Source organism: Rattus rattus, chromosome 8, assembly GCF_011064425.1.
Source record: "Rattus rattus isolate New Zealand chromosome 8, Rrattus_CSIRO_v1, whole genome shotgun sequence".
Taxonomy (NCBI): Eukaryota; Metazoa; Chordata; class Mammalia; order Rodentia; family Muridae; genus Rattus; species Rattus rattus.
The window spans coordinates 97,353,271-97,376,283 of record NC_046161.1 but is presented as its reverse complement, the minus strand read 5'-3'; the positions used below and the strand labels follow the sequence as shown (position 1 = coordinate 97,376,283).

General features: G+C 45.0%; 1 protein-coding gene across 1 annotated transcript in view; it reads left to right on the top strand.

Annotated features, from left to right (window-relative positions):
* LOC116906918 (collagen alpha-4(VI) chain-like) overlaps positions 1-23,013 on the top strand; it is a 95,331-nt gene that overhangs the window by 9,412 nt on the left and 62,906 nt on the right. The window contains exons 4-11 of the mRNA XM_032909842.1: positions 1,426-2,148; positions 5,613-6,158; positions 6,802-7,359; positions 12,118-12,452; positions 13,689-13,767; positions 16,537-16,682; positions 17,708-17,800; positions 20,135-20,188. Coding sequence (XP_032765733.1) covers positions 1,426-2,148; positions 5,613-6,158; positions 6,802-7,359; positions 12,118-12,452; positions 13,689-13,767; positions 16,537-16,682; positions 17,708-17,800; positions 20,135-20,188 — 2,534 coding nt within the window. The remainder of the gene's footprint in view (positions 1-1,425; positions 2,149-5,612; positions 6,159-6,801; positions 7,360-12,117; positions 12,453-13,688; positions 13,768-16,536; positions 16,683-17,707; positions 17,801-20,134; positions 20,189-23,013) is intronic.

Below are 23,013 nucleotides of genomic sequence, written 5' to 3'. Positions count from 1 at the left end.
TACGGGCATGCTATTAGTGAGAGCAAGTCACGTGACCGTCATCATCTGTGGAGGAAGAAAGTATATTGTCTCCACGGGCATGAGGAATACGGAGCGGATATTTCTGAATAATAACCCATGCTAGCAGTATGTTTTTTAGACAGATCATCAACCTTTCATTTTAGTTTACTTGAATGGGTGTTTTGCCTGGGTATGTGTCTGTGTACCGTGTGTGTGCCTGGAGCTTGTGGAGGCCAACAGAGGGCGTTGGACTGGATGGAGTTGCAGAAAGCTGAGGGCCACCCATGGGCTCTGGGACTTAGATTCTTTGGAAGAGTAGCGAATTCTTTCAACTGCTGGGCCATCCCTCCTCCCTCTTGTTTATTGTTTTTATTTATATGTGTATGTACCTGTGTGAGTTTGTGCGTACCACGTACATGAAGGAGTCCCTAGAGGCCAGAAGAGAGCATCGGATGACCCCTGGATCTGGAGTTCCAGGTGGCTGTGAGCTGTCATGGAGATGCCCGGAACTGAGTGGAGCTCAGTGCAAGAGCAGGAAATACTCTTAAGCACTGAGCCACGTCTCCAGCCTCTCAGTCAATTAGTCAATCTCTCTCTCTCTCTCTCTCTCTCTCTCTCTCTCTCTCAACAAAGTCTCACTAGATAGACCAAGATGACCTTGAACTTGTTATTCTCTGCCTCGGCCTTCCAAGGGCTGGGATTATAGGTATGTCTCACTGTCTGTCTAGTTAACCTGATGTTCAGGGAAAGATTTTTAAACAATTTGCAGACCTTCATGAAGGGGGCAAAAGTGATTAAACAAAGTGTTTCAGACCCATAGAGAGGATTTTATTTTAAAGATTTATTTATTTAATTGCATATGAATACACTATAGCTGTCTTCAGACACCAGAAGAGGGCTCGGATCCCATTACAGATGGCTGTGAGCCACCATGTGGTTGCTGGGAATTGAACTCAGGACCTCTGGAAGAGCAGTCAGTGCTCCTAACCACTGAGCCATCTCTCCAGCCCCCATAGAGAGGATTTTGACTCATAGTCTTCTTGAAGGTAGAAAAATGAAGGAAAAAGCCAGCCAAAATCCAGAGCTTCTAAGGTTGTTAGACAAAATGGAAGGTGGTCTTCAGTGGTTTTCCCTTCCTTCCTTCCTTCCTTCCTTCCTTCCTTCCTTCCTTCCTTTCTTTTTTTCTTTCTTTCTTTCTTTTTTTTTGGTGAGATTTTTTGGGATATACATGTACCTCTTGATGCATTTTGATTACAATGTAAAAAAAAGACGTTCTCTAAATTCTAAAGCACACAATTAGAAGTTAGTATATTGTAACTTAAAACCTTAGACACATTATTATGACAGACGTCCTCGCTTTATATACGAGTGTTTCCTTATTCCTCTACTCTCAGGCTGAGACCCTCTGTGTCTTTCGGTTTTCAGAATGTCTGGCTCCCATTCCAACTGACCTCGTGTTCCTCGTTGAGGAATTTACCAGTGCCGGGCAACCCAATTTTCAGCAAGTCATCAAGTTATTGAAGACCACTGTCCACTCTCTCAACATCCACCCTGGTATCGTGAGGGTCAGCTTGGTCTTTTACAGTGAGAAACCACAGCTGAAGTTTTCTCTGAATACATTTCAAAATGCTGCCCAGGTCTTAACCAGTTTGGACCAGTTAGCCTTCAGAGCAAGACAAGGAAGGACGAAGGCAGGGGCTGCTTTGGATTTCCTGAGGAAAGAAGTTTTTCTTCCGGAGAAGGGCAGCCGGTCCATTTGGGGTGTACAGCAGATAGCTGTAATCATTATGGAAAGTCCGTCTCTAGACAACGTGTCTACACCGGCTTCCCACCTCCGCAGGACCGGGGTCACCATCTATGCAGTGGGCATCCAGTCTGCCTCTGAGAGTAAGGACCTGGAGAAGATTGCCACATACCCTCCCGGGAAGCACACCATCCACCTAGAGTCCTTTCTGCAGCTCGATGTTGTGAGAAAAATACTTAATAAGAAGCTCTGTTCTGAGACTTTGGGCAAAATGCCTTCTGTGGGCAGCATGCCTCCTGTGGGCAGCATGCCTCCTGGGGCCGAAATGCCTCCTGGGGCCGAAATGCCTCCTGGGGGCAAAATGCCTCCTCTGATGGGTTGTACTCCACAGAGCATGCAAAAAGGTATGCGGGATTGTCTGCGTTTGGGGTGTGTGTATCTCCTTCCTGCCTCTTCCCTGCCATGGAAAGAATCGGGGCCAACTCGTTAAAAAAAAAAATCAGAAACCTCGACTTTGAAAATCTTAATTTTGTCCTGATTGTAAACACAACAGAGGAAGTTAAGTTTCTAGTAAAGAGCTTTTTTTTTTTTTTTTTTTTTTTTTTTTTTTTTTTTTTTGAGAGAATCTCTCATAAAACAGACTGGCCTGCCTCCAACTTACTACCACCTGATAAAAAATCCCCCTGCCTCTACCTCTCAAGTGCTGGGACTGGAGTCCTTCCATCACCATACCTGGCTTAAATGTATAAAATTTAGATCCCTTTGGCTGTTATGAGGGCCTTTGTGTCGCTTCTCTCTTTTTCTCTGCCCTACTGGCATTTCTTAGACTCCACTTAGAGGAATAGATCTAAATTCAAATCACTGAAAGGCAGATAATTGACTTAAAATTCAAGCCTGTGTGATTATATCTTGGTGCGGGGGGATCACTACAGTTCTATTTTTAAAAAGTACTAAATGAGTTTTACATTTTCTTGATTTCTTGTCCCGGGGTTTAGAAATATGAATTATGTAAACGGGTCTCCATCTTTTCCCTCTGACCTGTGTGTTTTGGTCCCTCTTTCTGTTCTAGTAATGAGAAATTTGTTAAAGAAGGCTTTCATTTCCTGGTTCATTCCCTGCTTATCTCCTACTAGGCAGAAGAGGAGGAAAAGAGCTAATTTGTAAATGGTTGGAGGAATCTGAGAGCTGACTTCTGTCCCAGGCTGTGCAGTAGGCTAAGAAGGTGTCTGGAGTCAGAAAAATCATCCCAAAGTCTAGAGTTTGGAGGAGACTTAGACATTAATAGAAGCTTCAGTGATTTTACCAGAATTCTTCCTGGATAATCATATTGATCAGAATACCTACCAGTTATGGATTAATGTGGACATATCGCACAAACACACAGGCACACATGCATGCACACATACGTGCACACACATGCTTGCACATGTGTGTGAGCCTTTTAAACACTTGGTGTGCATAATCCATGTAGGTGCTCAGGAGAAGCCTGAGGAATGTCCTCCCTTGTCCTTTTCCTGAGAGCTATCTCAGTTTGACAAGATTAGCAAGAGTGTATGACTCTAGGTGTCCAGGGCCCTGGGCTCCTTAGAACCTGAGGAAGAGCCTGGCTTATCATGTTTGTCTGCTACGTGTGAACTTCACGCAGACATTTCTTCCTGCACAGTGGTCCTTCCCTCAGTCTCTAGACAGTCATCTACCTGTCACCTCCCATAGGGGCGGACTTCCTCCTGTAAACCACATGCCAACACAAAAACACAACTTTCACTTTAGCGGTGAGATATTCTGTTCTGGAGCCAAATATGAGTAAGAACGACACCATGTCTTAGTTATTGTTCTATTGCTGTGAGGAGGCACCGTGACTAAGGCAACTCTCATAAAACTAAAAAAAGCGTTTGGTGTGGGGTCTGGCTTATAGTTTCAGAGGTTTAGCCCATGATCATCATGGCAGGGAGCATGGTCACACACAGCCATGCATGGTGCTGGATCAATAATTGAGAGCTTTCCCATCCTGATCAACATGCAGCTGGCAGAGAGAGAGAGAGAGAGAGAGAGAGAGAGAGAGAGAGAGAGAGAGAGAGAGAGAGGCAGAGAGAGAGACAGACAGAGAGAGAGAGAGAGACAGAGAGAGAGACAGAGACAGAGAGAGAGAGAGAGACAGAGACAGAGAGAGAGAGAGAGAGAGAGAGAGAGAGAGAGAGAGAGAGAGAGAGAGAGAGAGGCAGAGAGAGAGAGAGAGACAGAGAGAGAGGCAGAGAGAGATAGACAGAGAGACAGAGACTGACAGAGAGACAGAGACAGAGACACACAGATAGGCAGACAGACAGATGAACACATTGGGTGTGCTTTTTGGAACCTTAAAGCTCACCCCAGTGCCACACCTACTCCAGTAAGACCACACCTCCTAATCCTTTCCAATAGTCCTTCAGCTGGCAACCAGGCATTCTAACATATGAGCCCATGGGGGCCGGTCTTACTCTAACCACCACACACAGGAACACAGATTTAAGCCATCCCAAGCTCCGTGTTCCAATATCGTTCCATGTTCCAACATTGTAAGAATCTGAAGAGCAAAGCAAGTCCTAAGTCACAGCACTTTTTCCAGATACGATGGTGGAAACCTTAGGTAGGTGGGATGAAGCAGCATGGGGAAATCTCTGCCTTGGGTTGCAGATGCTACCCGATAACATGCTTAGGCTTTTGGTTACCAGAGCCTAGTGATCCATCAAGTTAATATATTCCAAAGGTTTTAACCTGAGGTCTGAAGAGGTGGCTTAGAGGTGAGGAGCATTGGGACATCATGGCTTGTCTGCATGGCAGACCTCAGCAGACGCTGGGAGGGTGCGGGTGCTGTGGTCCCTGGGTAGGGCCAGGAGGATGGTATCGAAGACTTCAATACAGCCCCAATAGTCTGAGTGCCCATGTCTGCTGGGATACCTTGTGACACAAAATAGAGGAACCTAGCAAACTAGTGAAACCTCAGAATAGACCAGGGAGCAGGGAGCAGAATAGAACAGGGAGGTGGCTGCTTCATTCTTCTTTACAGAAGTCCCTTCAGGTGCTGGCAGCTGACCTCCCCATAATGACAGTGGGATAGCTGGCTACTCTGGAGTTACTGTTGATACTCCGTTGCTCCAAAGGCTGTATAAAAACTCTTGCTGCTGTACAATGCAGTAGATATGTACCTTGATGCTGGAGTGTTTCCTGGGTTTCTGACTCTGCCTCCTTCATCCCTTCCTGGATCCTGGTTCTCACATTGGAGGGGATTAGACATTTGGGAGTATAAGAGAATAGAGTGGGTTGGGAATGACAGGTAACCTAAGGTTTGGCTGCAGGAAAATTCAGGCTTGGTTCTGCTGGAGCTTCAGGGAAGATATGGGGAACTCACTTAAGAGTTGTCCTACCCAAGAGTGAGGGAGCTGGGGTATGTATCTATGTATCTATCTATCTATGTATATATTTATATATGTATCATCTATCTATGTATGTATATATTTATATATGCATATATGTTTGTTTTTTGAGAGAGGGTCTCAGTGCATAGTTCTGGCTGGTCCTGAACTTACTATGTATACCAGGCTAACCTTGAACTACATGCCTCTGCCTCCTGAGTGCTGGGATTAAAAGGACATACCACCAAACCGTGCTAAGAGTTGGAGCATTCAATCAACTCTGCCCACTTTTAGCTAGTGGCCGTGACTGGTCTCCCTCTGGCATTGTGTTCTGCCCAGGACGAGGCGTATGATGCTCCAGGCTCAGGGGTTTATGGGTGCTGAGGGAATAGAGTGGTAGTCAGGATCAGTGGCGTTGGCTACATGCCCCCCTCCTGACATTCTGTTTTAATGGGTTGTGGCTTCTTCTCCTTGGCCAGTTTGCACGCATGTGAAGAAGGCAGATATTTACTTCCTTATTGATGGGTCTGAGAGCATCAGTCCAAGCAACTTCATGGAGATGAAGGAGTTCATGAAGGACATGATCAAGATGTTTCACATTGGACCCGACGGGGTACGATTTGGAGTCGTTCAGTACTCACACGAAATTATAAGCCAGTTTTCACTCACCCAGTACACCAGCATGGATAAGCTGGGGACAGCCATTGGCAACATCCAGCAGGGAGGAGGTGGTACCGCCACCGGTGAGGCCTTAAGAAAAATGGCCCCGATCTTCGAAAACACTACCAGAACCAATGTTGCCCAATACCTCATCGTCATCACTGATGGTCAGTCTTCAGACCCAGTGGCTGATGCTGCGCAGGGACTGAGGGACACCGGAATCAATATCTATGCCATCGGAGTAAGAGATGCTAATACCACCGAGCTCAAGGAAATAGCGAACAACAGGGTATTTTTCACAGATGATTTTCACTTCTTGAAAAGCATCCACCAGGAAGTCGTTCGGGATATCTGCTCCTTTGAGAGTAAGAATTAAGACGTGATTGTATATTAATTATGCATGTAATTGGGTTTCACTATATTCTGTGTATGTATATATTTTGACCATACTCACCCCATCAGTCTCTCTTGTTGCCCCTTCTTCTTTTTGCTGATCCCTCTTTTCTTTCTAACTGCTCCTTCTACTTTTGTGTTTTTTTCCACCCCCTTTTCTTTTTTCCACTTTCCCCCTGTTTGCAACCCAGGGAATTTCATGAAAGTTGCTATGTGAACATGGGTGAGAGGTTACTTACGGGAGCATGGGTACCTTGCCATGACCTCTACCACTGATAGAGTAAGATTTTTTTAAAAAAATCTATTTAGTGCATCTTTAATTACTTGAATGGTCTTTATTCTCTTCTGTAATTCACTGGCTGGTAAGTGACTTTGAGCAGAGTGACAGTGACCTGGCCTAAACCAAGCTGGTCAAATTTTATGTCCCTATCCCACAGCTGTGTCTTATTTTGAGACTAGTCTGTGCTGAGTTGCAGAAAGCTTATCGACTATTCCTCATTCCCTTTAAGATTATTTTTGCGCTGTGTATATACTACCGTTGGCGGTCGCTGGGGACTAGTAATCCGCTGTCTCCAGGTTTGATCAAATGTTCTCTTGTGTTGCTCCTACCCCCAGATTGTAAGAGCCAGAAAGCTGACATCATCTTCTTGATTGATGGCTCGGAATCCATCTCTTCTGAAGACTTTGAAAAGATCAAGGACTTCGTGAAGAGGATGGTGAATCAGTCTAATATCGGGGCTGATAAAATTCAGATTGGCCTTCTGCAGTTCAGCTCCGATTCCCGGAAAGAATTCACGCTCAAGAACAATTACTCCTCAAAGGACGAGATGTGTAAAGCCATCTCGAATGTTACACAGATAAGGAATGGTACCAACACTGGGAAAGCCTTGAATTTCACTCTGCCCTTCTTTGACATTTCACAAGGAGGGAGACCTGGAGTTCATCAGTATTTGATTGTGATCACCGACGGGGACTCCCATGATGATGTAGTTTTCCCAGCCAAAGCCCTCAGGGACAGAAACATAGTTATTTTTGCTATTGGGGTGGGAAAAATTAAAAGAGCCCAGCTCTTGGCGATTACTAATGACCAGGACAAAGTATACCACGAAGAAAATTTTGAGTCCCTGCAGAACCTGGAAAAGGAAATTCTTTATGAGGTCTGTACTTCCCAAGGTGAGTGACAGAGAGGTTATTCGGTCTGCAAGCTATCTGAGATGTCAGGGACCTTGTTTGTTCTCTTAATGATGTAGAACTCTGATCCTTCTAGGTAGGCAGGAGGTGGATGAGAAGGTATCTGTCAGCTTGGAGCTCTTGGCTCAGGTTTCCCTGGGAACTCTTAATTATTCCCGTGCTGTCCCTCCCATGGTCACCTGGGACCGGAACATTCTCAGAACTGTCACTGCAATTTCTTACCACTCTCCCCTTGTTGTGTGGACAAATCCAGATAGGAATGTGTGCACACAGCTTCCTGAAGGTTTGTGACTATTGACAGGGAACAAGCAGAGAGCCACCTCACTGAGACAGGCTTTCATGAAGCAGAGCACACTGTCTTTTTTTTTTTTTTTTAATAAAACCCCTGCTGAGATGGCAAGGTTCAAAGACAGTCTGACCTCATCTTGACAGCCTGGACCTGTTCTTCTCTTCTTTCCCTAAGACTTGACTTTCAGGAGGTGACAGAGATAGAAAAACAACCTCCATGGATGACTCTACAGTAAACACTTCCGTCATCACAGCAGCTAATACACGTATGTGCAGTTATACACACAGACACATACACATGGACACACACAGACATGGATACACTCACAGACACACTCACAGACACACGTACACAAATACACATATAGAGACACACAGACACATACAAATACACACACAGAGACAAAAAGATACACATATACACAGACACATGCACACACAGACACACACACAGATACACAGACAGGCACACACATACACTAACATACACACATAGACACATGCACACACACAGATACACACACACAAGCACACACAGACACACATAGACACATGCACACACATCGCATGCACATACAAACACACACACATACACACACACACGCATGCACACACTCACACTCATATCCCCTACACTGCAGCTTTGAGGACTCAATCCAGGGGCTTCAGTATTCCAGGTAAACTGTTCTGCCATTATATTCCATCTCAAATCCCCAGAATAGCTAACTTTTCATTTTTTCAAATGTTTATTTTTATTTTGGGAGTATGTTTTGCTTGCATGTATGTCTGTGGACCACAAGTATGCAGTGCTTGTGGAGGTCAGAAGAGGGCATTGGATTCCCACTAGGACTGGAGTTACAGACTACTGTGAGAGGTGGGAATTGAACCCAGGTCCACAGATTACCTTCCCCACGCCCCATGCTTCAGGAATGCTAAGCACATGCTCTACCTGTGACCTTCATCCTCAAGGCAGATGGTCCTACAGTCTGTGTGGTGCCTTTTATTTTATTAATCTTTTGAGACAGGGCTTCTTTATGCATCCCTGGCTGGCCCTGAACGTGCTATGTAGACCAGGGTGGCCTTGATCTCCAGAGATCCACCTGCCTCTGCCTCTTGAGTGCTGGGATTGAAGGTGTGTGTACCACCTTGCTGGGCCACTGTTGTACCTTTTGATGCAGTATAATATAGCATGACAAAGTCTTAAAAACTTAAACATGTTGGAATCATCTGGGACAGTGTTAAAATGAAGACTGTGAAGTCAGGATAGGGGTCTTCATTTTAAACATTAATTGACTAATTACTCTTTGAAGATTTTATCCATGTATCTAATGCATAGCAATCATTTTTATGCCACCATCCCTTGCACTCCCTCCACTCCTGATGAACCCACTCTCCTTCCCAACGAATATCCCTGAATGCACATGTGTGTGGGTGTGCATGTGTGCATGCATGTGTATATGTGTGTGCAAGTGTGCATGCATGTGTGAGACCCATTTAGTTCAGTTTAGCGGGGGAGGGGAGAGAGGGAGAAAGGAGTCAGGAAGTGAAGAGAGTCAGAGAGGTTAGGACAGTAAGAGAGAGAGGAGGGGGCAGACAGCTCCCTTACAGTAAGCCAGGCCTATCTTGCTGTTGCCTGGCAACTGTGGGTGGAGCCTAGAAGGAAAGCTAACTCTCCATGTATCCTATTAAAGCTTGAAGAGTCTGTTTTTTTGTGAAGTAGTAAATTAGTGTTTTTGCTTATGCTGCTTCGAGATGATCATTGCAGTAGCCCAGTGAACTTGGAAGTCATTTAAAAGAAACATGAGGGCAGTTACTGCAAAGATGGAGGCTAAGGGGCATTTCCGGGGTAAAGCACGCTTGCCTCAAACAGAACAAACCAGGCCAAACCAAACCACACAGACCCCAAAACTGCAAAGCAGAACACAAAAGCAAGGATACTGGGATACCTCATACATTGTATTTCAGATTCTTCAGGTATGGAAGTCCTGCATTTTCTTTCTTTGCAGGTGAACAACACCCACCTTTTCTTTCTGTGTTTTTTTTTTTTTTTTTCAGTTGGATTGGAATTCTTTCTCATTCCACGTTTTCTTCTAACTTTTTGATGAGATTGGACCAGGCCCTTTAATAACAGCCAGGAACTAATTAATTACAGAAATCTAGAGTCACAAAGCTGAAAAAGACCATGGAGATTGCCTGCCAAGATCCAACCCTCTCCATTAACAAGAAAGAAAACGGCCTTTGTTAATTATGGAATGAAGCCGGCTGAGAAAGTTCTAGGGGGATGTAAATCAGAAACACAATAATAACCATACTGACAAAGGAAAAGCTCTCTTGTGTAAAATTGGGTCTAACATAGAAATGGCATTTATATCTGTGAAACTGCCATTTTGTGAACTTGAAGGACACTCTTCACTGTGTTAGCGTCAGACCAAGGCTACTGGAGGATGCTCTCACGCCCAGCCCTGGATCTCAGATTCTGAGGAAATATTTTATAGGTGAAGGGCCAACTATATACTTATTCCTCCCCAAATTAAATCCCCTAATCTGTAGTTTTAATTTTTCTAATTGAGTCAAGTATTCCAATGAATGAAGATTAAATAATAACATTTAGTGTGAGTGTGTGAGTGAGTGTGTGAGTGAGAGTGTGAGTGTGCATGTATGTGTGAATGTATGTGGTGTATATGTGTTGTGAGTATGTATGTGAGTGTATGAGTGTGTGTGTGAGTGTGTGTGTATGTGTGAATGTGTGTGTGGTGTATGTGTGTTGTGAGTATGTGTGTGAATGTGTGTGAGTGTATGAGTATGTGTGTGTGAGTGTGTGTGTGAATGTGTGTATGGGGTGTGGTGAGTGTGAGTGTATATGTTGTATGTATGTGTCTGTGTGTATGTGTGTGTATGTGTGAGTGTGTGCGTGGTGTGTATATGTGTGTTGTGAGTATGTGTGTGAGTGTGTGTGTATGTTGTATGTGTGTGTATGTGTGTGTGTGGTGTGTGTGTATGTGTATGTTGTGTATGTATGTGTGAGTATGTGTGTGGTGTATGTGGTGTGTGTATGAATTGTGAGTATGTATGTGAATGTGTGTGTGCATATGTGTTGTGAGTTTGTTTATGTGTTTGTTTGTGTATGCGTGTGTGTGTGTGTGTATGTTGTGTGTGTGTGTGTGTATGGTTGTATGTGTGAGTGTGTGTGTGTGGTGTGGTGAGTGTGAGTGTGTATGTTGTATGTATGTGAGTGTATGTGTATGTGTGTGTATGGTTGTGTGTGTGTGTGGTGTGGTGAGTGTGAGTATATGTTGTATGTATGCGAGTGTGTGTGTATGTTGTGTATGGTGTGTGTATGTGTGGTGTGTGTGTATGTTGTGTGCATGTGTGGTGTGTGTGTATGTGTGGTGTATGTGTGTGTATGTGTGGTGTATGGGTGTGTGTGTGTGTGTGTGTGTGTGTGTGTGTGTTTGTGTGTGTGTGTATAGTCAGAGGATAACTCACAGCAGTTTGTTCTCCTTCCATCATGAGGGCCTGGAACTCAGGTCCTCTGGCTTGATTGACAGCAAGCATCTTTACCTGCTTCGCCATCCTGCTAGCCTCATGTATGAAGATTTGAGGAAGAAATGACCCTATATCTAGCTTGTCTGAAGTAGTTTTAACTATGTACTGCCCCATTGGAGTAATTAATAATTAATAGTACTAGCTCTTTTGTGGTTGCTGAGTTATTCATTCATCTACATTCTATACTAGATGCTATCTGTGAGCATCAATTTTGCCTTCTCGGTGGAATTTCATAAACGGGCTTATTATACACTAATTATAGCCTGAAATACCAGTGGGCCTTCGGATTCTAGATTTAGTTTCTCCAGAGGGCCTTACGGTTTTTCAGGCAGAAGAAACAGAAAACAGAGGATACCATTCAGTTCTGACCTTTTCTATTAGTGTCCCCCATACCCAAACATGGCTGATGTATGGGCGGGTAGACGAGGAAGAAAATTCCCAGGGCCGAAGGTGGCTCAAGACTTATTTATAGGCCCCCATACTTGTCAGACATCAGTGATGGATTAGGTCATGGGAGAGTAGATGCCATGGTTCCCACTCTCAAGGAACCCCTGTTTAGTAGAAGAGGAGACTAAGTAAAGCCTCAATAGATGCACAGGATGTTAAGTGCTTGATAGGAGGAGGTGCAGCTAAAAATGGAACACTTGGGAGGAGGGTGAGGGTTTGGATATGTCAATCAGCTGCATGGGAAAGAGACTTGAGGCAGAGGAAGTAGGATCTCTAAGGACAAAGGCATGGTGGTGTGTACTTTGTATCAGTTAGCTTCTACTATGTAACAAATAACCCCCCAAACTTAACCCACCATTATTGAAGTTTGGAGTTCTGGGAGTTATCTGTAGGGCATTCTTTCCCGGGTACCATCTTCTGCAGGTGTAGGCAACTGATCTTGCTTTTCCATTTTCAAAGGCTGCAGCATGGATCTGTCTGTAGGAGTTGATACCTCAACTTCTTCAGGGCGAGCTCAGCAGGAACTTGGAAGGTTTCTGCCGGGGCTGCTGCAACAGCTGGCCTTGCTCTCTAACATCAGCTGTGAGGCTCCTGGCCAGATGGAGCCGAGGTTCCGCTACATGGTTCCAGGATCCAGCAGCCGGCCTGTCTTTGACTCGGGCTTTGAGAAATACAACGATGAGACAGTCCAGAAGTTCTTGGTGCAACAGGGTTCTGCGAACAACCGTCTGAATGTAGACTTTCTGAAGTCCCTGGGAGAGACTGCCATCCACTCGTCTTCTGCTAACGTAAAGGTACTACATGCCTAGGACCCAGGCTATGGGACAGGGTAGGATAAAAAAGCTTTTATAACTGAAGCCAACAGTACTGACAAGAGGTGACTTCCATTCATTGGGGATGTCTTTATTAAGCCTCTGTGCTAAACAAAGAGGGACCAAAGAGTAAAGCCCTGTCTTCCAGCTGCCTCCTGGTTAATTATCCAAATCCTTCTATGACTTAATTCCTTCTTTTGCTTGTTTGTTTGAGTCAGGGTCTCTTTATGTAGCCCAGGCTGACCTTGAACTCACAGAGCTCCACTTGCCTCTGCCTTACCAGTGCTGGAATTAAAGGGGTGGGCCACCACCACGACCTACCTACACTATTCATTCTTAAGACATTTAGAAGATGCTGTACGACTCCCTAGTTTCTTATATTCACTCACAGCTATTCAGAGCTAAACTGTTATTTCTCTGATCATTACCTTGAACAAGCCCAAGCCCACCCATGAAGCCTCCTCTGCCTTCCCACTGCCCCCTAAATGGTATAAATCAGACTTACACTCAGTTTTTTTTTCTCCATTCACGATGTCCCCTACCTGCCTTCTCTCCTCTGGTTAATGGCACTTCGGTAGTTTTTGAATGGATTAGAGATGGAGGAGACAACTTTTGTAAAGTAGCTTTAGGTGAATAGTTTAGACTGTTTCAAAATCCACTCCCCTCTGGTGAAGGGGAGTGAGGAAAGTTAAAATGAAAATAGATTTGTAACTTAGTAACAAATGGGTACTTTGAAAGGAATAGAGTAAAAGGCTGGGCACAGTAAAAAAAAAAAATCACTTGTATTTTAAGAATTGTGGCCAAGTATGGTGGTGGTGCACACTTTTAATCCCAGCACTTAGGCAGAGGTAGTCAGGTCTCTGAGTTTCAGGCCAACCTGGTCTATAGAGTGAGTTCCAGGATGGCCAGACACAGAGAAAGCCTGTCTTGAAAAACCAATATATATACATATATATGTATAATATATACTTATATATGTTTATATATAAATATATAACTTATATGAAATTATATATAAATTAAAATATAAAATAAATGACAATAAAATATATTTATAATATATATTCATATAAACAAAGTAAAAAATAAAAAGGAATTGTGCAATTTACAGCATATGCTTCTTCATTCTCTTTTCTTCTTTCTTTTGTTTCCTCCATTCTTCCTGCTCTCTTTGCTTCCCTCTCTTACTTTCTCACCACCTCACCTCTGCTCCCGCAGGTCCTTCTAGTGTTTACAGACGGACTTGATGAAGACCTAGGGAGGCTGAGGAGAACCTCGGAGCTCCTTCGCAGCGGAGGTAAGTAGGCCCATGCCCTGAATGGACTGGCCCCTCCTACCTAGGCTGAGACCCCTTATGCCTCAGGTGGGGATAGACTCCAGGACACCAACTGCCCTAGTGGGTGGAGCACGGTTCCAGAGGGCTGATATGAGGCCCAGTGTCCTTTGTGTGAGTTGGGGATGTGGAGGCGTCTTCCACTCCTAGCAATTACCAAGAATGTATATTTAAGGCATAAGTGGGGTATGTATAGGATTGTCAGTGGCTTGCTCATAGCAAAAAGCTAACTGTGTATATGATGATGTTTACTGATCAAAATATCCACAGTAATACTTGTCATGACATTCAACAAACACGGCAATTCCTGGTGGGATTTCTCAAACACTTCTGTCCATCCGGTCTTGTGCGAGCAGACTCAGCTGCTCTTAGTGTCTATTTCATTAATAGGTAAGTTCTGTCCAAATGCACAGCCCTCAGATCTCATGGCTCGAGGTGGTCAGAGTATGCACTCCCTGCTCACTGCTCAGGCTCTTGGGTACTTTTTAACCAGTGTGTCTGGGGAAATGGCAGAATTGTGCACTGTTCCTAAGAGTTGTTCCTGGGAGTGACGTGTGTCACTTTTGTTCACATCTTATTTGCTGGAGCAACACTACCACTTTGAACTTAACACATCTTTCAAGGTAAGGAATCCGGACTCACGGAAGCTTATAATTTTCCTCAAGAAGTGAAGTCCTAGGTCTGGGAAGAGTGGTCAAGAGCACTGTTGCTTTCCCAGAGGATCTGGGCGTGGCTCCCTGCACCACATGGTGGCTCACGACTGCCTGTAACTCCAGTTCTAGGGGATCCTAGAAATCCCTCTTCTGACCTCTGAGGGCACCTGGCATGTGTTTGGTATACAGACATATATGTAGGCAAAGTACTCATGCATATAAAATTAAAACAAAATCTAAAACTTAGAGCTGTAATCTTACCATGCATCCTCAAGAAGGGATCAGAAAATTTATAAGCAATCATATGATTACCACAATTGTCCTTCCCTTTTTTCTTTACCAGGGATACACACACACACACACACACACACACACATATGTACCTCTCTCTCTCTCTCTCTCTCACACACACACACACACACACTCTCACACACACACACACACACACACACACACACATATATACAGCCCTATACAATCCTTTGCAAATCAATCAATCTATCTATCTATCTATCTATCTATCTATCTATCTATCTATCTATCTATCTATTGAGGAGATCATGTGTATATTATGCAGGTGTCCTATCATCATGCTACATCCACACCCCTAGACATTATTTATTCATTTTAACTTTTGTTTACTTGCATGTATTCATGTGTGTGCACACTGTCAGGTCCCAAAGAAGCTTGGGGCAAATCTCACTCAGTACCTGTGCCTTCTCCCAACAATTCTCACACCAACCCTACCCTAACCCTCTCCTGCCCAGCACTGGGCTTCCCTTCTCCAGCTTCTAATTCTTACTCTATCTTATATAATCCTATACAATCCTATACAATCCACCCATTCTCGGCCCCATGTTTGGGCCTCTCCTTTCTTGGTTCTGTTCTTGGTTCCTCTGGTGCTCTCTTGGTCCTTGGCTCCTCTCTTGCCCTCTCCTCTCTCTCCCTCTCTCTCCTTCTCTCTCTCCCCTCATGGTCTGGTTCATTCTGGACCCTCCCGGATGCCGCTGGCTGTTCTCTCCTTCATATCCACAGTTAATCCCTTCTCTTCAGTCATACCCTGGAGCAGTCGTGTCCTCATTTTCATTCACGTATGTGCATGTATGTACATGGAAGCACACACATGGCACATGTGTAAAGGCGGACCCCATGTGGGATCAGTGCTCTCTTTCACCATGTGGGTCTGGGGATTGAACTCAGGTTGTTAGACTTGGCAACAAGTGACTTGGTTTCCATTTCACCAGTCACCTTGACATAATTTCCAAGAGTAAACTTCCAGTCACCTTCAGGGGTGGGTGTAGAAGGATGTAACTGTGCAAGAAAGGCACTGCAGGGCCTGGAGAGCCGGCTCCGTGGTAAAGAGCACTGGCTGTTCTTCCAGGGGGCTCAGATTCAATTTCAGGCACTCACATGGCAGCTTACAACCATCTGGAACCCCAGTCCCGGGAGTCCTGACACCTTCTCTGGCTTCCGTGAGTTCTATATGTGGTGCATGTACATATATATTCAGGCAGATACTCATACATACAAAATAAAAATAAATAAACCTCAAACCAAAAAAAAAATGGCATTTGAAGGAAAGGGAGAATGACCTTTGATAGTTTGAGGTTAGCCTGGGCTATTTTGAAAAAGCATTGGGCCAGCCAGGGCTACATAAGTAGAATCTCTATGAAGCAAACCAACTGAATCAAACCAAACAACACCAACAGCGGTGAAAAAGAAGGCTAATTGTATTTTCTTCTTCCCCCTCCCCGCATCTCCCTTCCTCATCCTTCTCCTGTGAGCGTCTCACTGTATATAGCTCAAACTGTTGAGTCTCAGCAGCTCAAACCGTTCCTGCAGCCCAAGCAGGCCTCGAACTCCTGATCTGCTTGCCTCAGCTCGCATGTTGTGGGGCTGCAGATGTAAGCCACCCTACCTGGTCTGGGAACTTGTTTGGATTTTAACAAAAAAATGCAGCTTGAGATGAGACAGACTGAGGATGTGGCAGTGGTGGGACCATGGGTGACCAACTGGAGCAGAGACAGAGACAGATGGGTTCTAAAGGTGGGTAGTAAACCTCACTGTTGACCTTTTGAAGGGCTCTCCGGACTCCTGGTCATCGGCCTGGGAGGCGCACACAAGTTAGAAGAGCTGCAGGAGCTGGAGTTTGGCAGAGGGTTTGCGTACAGGCAGCCTCTGAGCTCCGGCCTGACATCCCTCCCAAGCGTCTTACTGAAGCAACTCGTGAGTCCCCTTCCAAAGCTTTGCTCTTCACTTGGTCCTGATGACGGCGATGGCGGCGACAATGATGATGACGGCAGCGGCGATGACGATGGCGATGATGATGGCGATGGCGATGGCGATGATGTCGACGGCGATGATGGCGGCGGCGATGATGATGGCGACGATGATGACGATGATGATGACGGCGGCGATGATGGCGATGATGGCGATGATGCTGATGGACGATGGCGATGATGTCGACGGCGATGATGCGACGACGATGATGATGGATGACGGCGATGATGACGATGATGATGATGACGATGATGATGACGCGGCTGGCGATGGCGATGACGATGACGATGATTTATGATGATGATGCAACGCGCGACGATGACGGCGATGATGATGGCGGCGATGATGATGATGACGGCGATGATGATGATGATGACGATGATGATGATGATGGCGATGATGATGGCGGCGATGATGGCGACAATGACGATGCGATAATGATGATGATGCGATGATGGACGACAATGGCGGACGATGGCGATGGCGATGACGATGGCGATGATGATGGCGATGATGACGACGATGACGGCGATGATGTCGACGGCGATGATGACGGACAATGATGATGGCGACAATGATGACAACAACGGATTTACGATGGCGATGATGTGCGACGATGATGACGGCGATGATGATGATGAATGATGATGATGATGATGATGGCGACGGCGATGATGATGATGACGATGGTGATCTGATGTGACGATGGCGGCGGCGGCGGCGATGATGGCGACAATGGCCATTTACGATGCGATGATGATGACGATGACGATGCGGCGGCGATGATGCTGTGACGATACGTGATGACGATGATGTGATGGCGATGATGAGGACAACGGCATTTACGATGAGGACGACAACTTTGAAAACTTGTAGAGGATGGGATGGGGGTCGGGGGAGAACGTTGCCTGTCTAGTGTGTAATGTGACCCAGAAGGAAACACCATATGTGACACAGGTTCTGTGTTTCAGGACACAATTGTGGAGAAGGCATGCTGTTACGTGTGTGCCAAATGTTATGGAGACGATGGGGTCAGAGGTGACCCTGGGAGTCTCGGGAAGGAGGTAAGAATTCCTGGGTGAGGATGGGGGAGGGAGGGAGGTGACACTCAGTACCCAATGCACACCCACTCTTCTGTCCTCACAGCCTTCTTTCTAGTCCCACAGTCCTAGCAAACCATTGAGGGCCTTGTTATTTTACGTGACCCTGAAGTTCTGAGAGTGGACACCGCTCTCCTCAAACTGTACAGTACGAAAAGATGTTTGGAAGCTGGGCTCCTGTGTTACTTCACCATCGTCTATTCTTTCTGCCATAAGATGTTCCGTCTTAACTTTCTAAATTTAATTTGTTATTACATTTATTTACTGGTGCACATGTGTAAGTGCACACGTGCAGGCTCCAGTGTTCATGTGGAGGTCGGAGGACAATCTTTGAATCATGTCTCTCTGCCATGTGGCTCCAGGGACCAAATTCAGGTCATATGTTCTTACTTTGTTTTTTATTTCATTTTTCTTTTTCTTTTTCCTTTCCTTTTCTCCCTTCCTTTTCTTTTTTGAGAAAGGGTTTCACTATGTAGTCTGGCTTAGAGCTTGTCCTGTGTACCAGGCTGGCCTTGAACTCACATAGATCTGCCTGCCTCTCTTTTCCAAGTGCTGGGCTTAAAGATGTGCACTAAGTCCAGCCCAGGTTATCAGTTTACTCACTTTTAACCGTTGAGAAAGTCTTTTTCTGACCTCAGTGTTTTCCTTCCTTCCTTCTTTCCTCCCTCCCTCCCTCCCTCCCTCCCTCCCTGTCTTCCTTCCTTCCTTCACAGTAAATTCCTTTTCCCTCTCCTAACATTCTTTTCACAGCATTGACTTTGAGAAAAGATACAGTCGTTGGTGTCACGCAGCGGTTGGCTTTCATCTGTGTTAATTCTGTCAGGAAAGTTAGTCCCTAGCACACGGAAGGAATAGCTCATGGACATGTTCCTCAGGTATTCAGGGCTGGCCAGGCTCCAGGTTCCCTCTTCTCCAGGCAGCTAAAGTGTCCTTGAGCTGAAGATAATCACAGGTGTGCACCACCATCCCTGGCTGGAAGGAGGGTTGTTTTTTTAATTTTAAAGGTTTAACGTTTTTATTAGTTGTATGTGCGCCCCCGAGCCTATGTATGGGTGTGTGAAGACAAGAGCTGGTGCCTGCAGAGGCTGCAAGAGACGGTCTCATCCCATCCGTTGTGGGTGTTGGGAACTGAACTTGAATCGTCACCGAAGGCAGTCTGCTCCCTTAACCTGGGAGCCGTCTCTTCAACCGCCGGGAAGAGTTCTCAGCGGGTTTGCAGGGCCGTCTGATCAATGTGAAGCAGTGCAGAACACGCACTGATTTTTGTTTTGTTTTTGAGCTAAGGTCTTGACCTTCTTATGTAGCTGAATATGACCTTGATGTTTTGATTCTCCCGGCTTCAGTTCCCAAGTACCAGGGTTAGCGGCAGCATCACCATGCTTGGTCTGTGCCGTGCTGGGCCTTGAACCCAGGGTTTCATTCATGTCAGGCAAGCGTCCTGCCAACTGAGCTGCATCCCGAGTCCTGTGAAGGCTGAAGCTAGGTTCTCTTTCACGTTCTTTAACATCAGACCAACTGAATCACCAAGTCTCCAATGCTAACATCTGGAAGGTTAGAAAAGGCTGACTTTCCTTCTTGGTTGGAACCGAGCGCTTGGTTGTATTGACAAATAAAACACGCCTCACTGATTTCATTGGTGAATTTTAGGCCAAATAAACAAACCTACCTTTTAAATGGCAAGCCGACATTCCTTAGGATGATACAGGTTTTAAGCTTAAAACTGAAAAAAAGAAGACTAAACAGAGTCAGAAATAAACCCTTTCTCACGAGTAATCCAAAGCCTGAGCTTGGCATATTGTTTTGTTTTTTTTTTTATTATTGAGATTTATTTATTTTATGTATATGAGTTCTCTACCTGCATGCCAGACAGAAGAGAGCATCAGATCCCATTATAGATGGTTGTGAACCACCGTGTGGTTGCTGAAATTGTGAACCGTCTCTCCAGACCCTGCAGATTGTTTTAAAAGTCAAAGACCCGTTTAGGAATGAGGCTTTTTTCTCCTGTAAAATTTAAACTAGGAACTGGTCTCACTTTGAGTTTTCACGATAGAACGGCTTAAAAATAATTGTGTGCGCACGGCAGTAATCTGATGAGTAGACACAAGTCTTCCCATTCTCCCTGTGCTACAGGCCAAGGGTCTCCATTTCCATGCACTTCCTCCAGTAGCTCCTAGATTTTTTTTAATAACACGTGGACGTAGGGAGACAATAGTAGCAATTAAATTATTTTGCATAGACTTGAGAAATGATGAAGAGTCTAGAGTCCGAGTTACCTATTTCAGTTTCCTGTTTTCTCAGGGAGAGAGAGGTTTGGACGGGCTCCCCGGCCATCCTGGTGAAGAGGGAGACCATGTGAGTACTGAATCTTTCCCTATTCTCAGCCTCTCTTCCTCTCTTGTCCCCTCTCTTACTCGTTAACCATTGGCTAAACCACCAAGGAGATTTGTCGCTGTTATCAAGCCTCCGTGATTATGACTTGTGCAGCAAGATGAGCTGAAGGGAGACCAAGTCCATCCTTAATATATAACCCAGCCAGTCAGTTCTTGCTTGAGTGGCATCAAAGGTTCTGGAATTACGGTGAACCACTTAAGGTTGGCACAAAACCCCGGTTATCTCACCCCAACCCCAGATGTGCTTCAAGAGAAAGATGTACCATTTGTTTATCAGTGGGCAAGAATGTATGTTAGAGAGAGAACCATAAGGCAGGAGGGCGGGATGTGGTGGGCCATCTTCATCCCATCCCAACAGCACCAGGAAGACACATGAATTCCATGGGTTTTCAGTTGACTTTTAAAGAACTTCGCCCCAGGATTTGCAGGCACAGCCCTGGTTGTCAAGCTTTCTGGTCTCAAGACACTCTCCTACTTTGAGATTTAATTGACAGATGGCACTGCGTTCCCTGAGGTGTGTAAGCTGGACGTTTTCATATAGGTGCGTGCTGTGAGATCAACATACAGTTGAGGCCACTGGCAGGTTGGCCACGTGACAGTCAGCACTTTTTCTGGTGTGCGGTGCGAACATTTCGGAGCAGCCTCGGAGCAGCCTCCTTAGAGAATTTTGAGCAGCTAGTACTGTGTGTTAACTATGACTGGCATGCTGTGTATTAGAGCCCAGAACATACTCACTTAAAATTGAGTTTATAGCTTCTTGTCTGTGTCCCTCATCCTTCAGTCTTTATGTTCTTAACAATAACTGAGGATCATATATATCTATATCTATATATATATATATATATATATATATATATCTATATATATATATATATGTGAGTGTGTGTGTGTGTGTGTGTGTGTGTGTGTGTGTGTGTGTGTGTGTGTGTGTGTGGTATATTGAACCTAGGACCTTGTTCATAGGCAAGTTACTCTATCCCTCAGTTTTTCCCAGCTTTGGGTTTTATTTTCCTGATACCTACTCCAAGTTAAAACTGAGAGAGTTTTTTGTTTACTTATTTCTTAATGACAAAAACCCCACTAAGTGTTAATATGCACAATACCTCACTGTATGAAACCTGAACGTATTTGACAAAACAAAAAGTGTCAGTGCAGAAAGCGCACTGTTTCACACACACGACTTTTAGGAGGCCGCTGGGCTTTCGTAGCCACTTCTGCCTCTCGGCTCGCCTGGGACCGCTTCCTGTGGAGCTTTTCCTTCCTCCTCACTCTGGGGAAAAATGAGAGTTAAAATAGAAGATGACAATGGAGGCCCACAGCTGCTCACAGAGACTGCACTGCCAAACAGAGCGATCATGGGATGGACCTATGCTCTTTGCACTCGTGTGACAGATGTGCAGTTTGGTCTTCACGCGGGACTAACAGCTGGACCAGGGGCTTTTCTATGACTCTGTTGCCTGTCTTTTCCTTAACTGGGTTGCCTAGTTCTTCTTGATATGCCAAGGTATTGGTATCTATGAGGAAAAAGGCAGGCAGGAGGATGTGGGGAACGGGCGAGGGAAGGACTGCGAGGGAAGGAGGGAGGGGACACTGTTATTGGGATGTAGTATAAAGTAAATAAGTTAAAATAAAGATGTTTCCTCCAAGGGGGGAGGGGAAGGGGGGAGGAAGAAGGAGGGGGGAGAAAATAACACTGGAGTGTAATTGGGAAAAATACCCTTTGTACATACAAATGTAGACATTTTCTTTCTCTACCTGTTTTTTAAAATTTTTATTTGTGTAAAAGTATTTTGCCTGCAGATGTATCTGTACACTACATCTGTCCCTGGTATCCACAGAAGCCAGAAAAGACTGTCAGATCCTCTGGTACTGGAGTTACAGGCAGTTGTAGCTGCCATGTGGGCGTTGGGAACAGAACCTAGGTCCTCTGGAAGAACAGTCAGTGATCCTAACCGCTGAACCATCCATCCTGCCCCTCTGCCTGTTATTTTAAACATCTACACTGTCTGATAAGCAGAAATTAAAGGCAACACGTAGCTGCCAGGACTTGTGTAAACCAATCTACCCTGCAGTTTTGGGAGAATCGCTCAGCCCATCCCCACCCCTTTTTCATTAAGTGCAGCCTCACTGAAGTGAGTTTTCGCTATTTCATTTAGAACTAGCAAAAATATACTCCCTGATTTTTGAAGACATTTAAAATATCCTTTAAATGTTATTTTTTATAGGTGTGGGGTGGGCCAGTGCGCTGGGCCCACATTAGATATGCGCAAAGTCCATCCAGCTCATTCAGGGCTCTTGGATTTCAGACCACGACCGCTCGGGTCTTGGTTGGGTAGGAATAGGTTTGTTCTCAGTTTTTCTAATATCATAATAGCCAAGATGGCTTTATCGACTTCAATGACAGAGTTAGAAATATAAGGGGCATTTAGAGTTTTAAGTTTTATTGTAGCACTATAAGGAAGATCAAACAGATGCAGCCTGTTTTGATAATGCATTTCATTCACTCAATATACCTGAATGTCACCACAGTTCATAAGATATAACATATGAATCTACAATGTATCTTTTAAATATACTTTGTCTTCCACATCTGCTATTTCCATGTGCAGCACATTTCTCTTTGGAGCAGACATCTTTTGAGAACTTGGTTATCACTGTGTCTGGGACTACTGTAGTTGATAGAACAGTGTTAGCCAGTGTGTGTGTGCGTGTGTGTGTGTGTGTATTTGTGCACGCTCGGGTGCATGTGTTGCATGGAGGTCACGTTCAGGAATGTGTTCTTCGTCC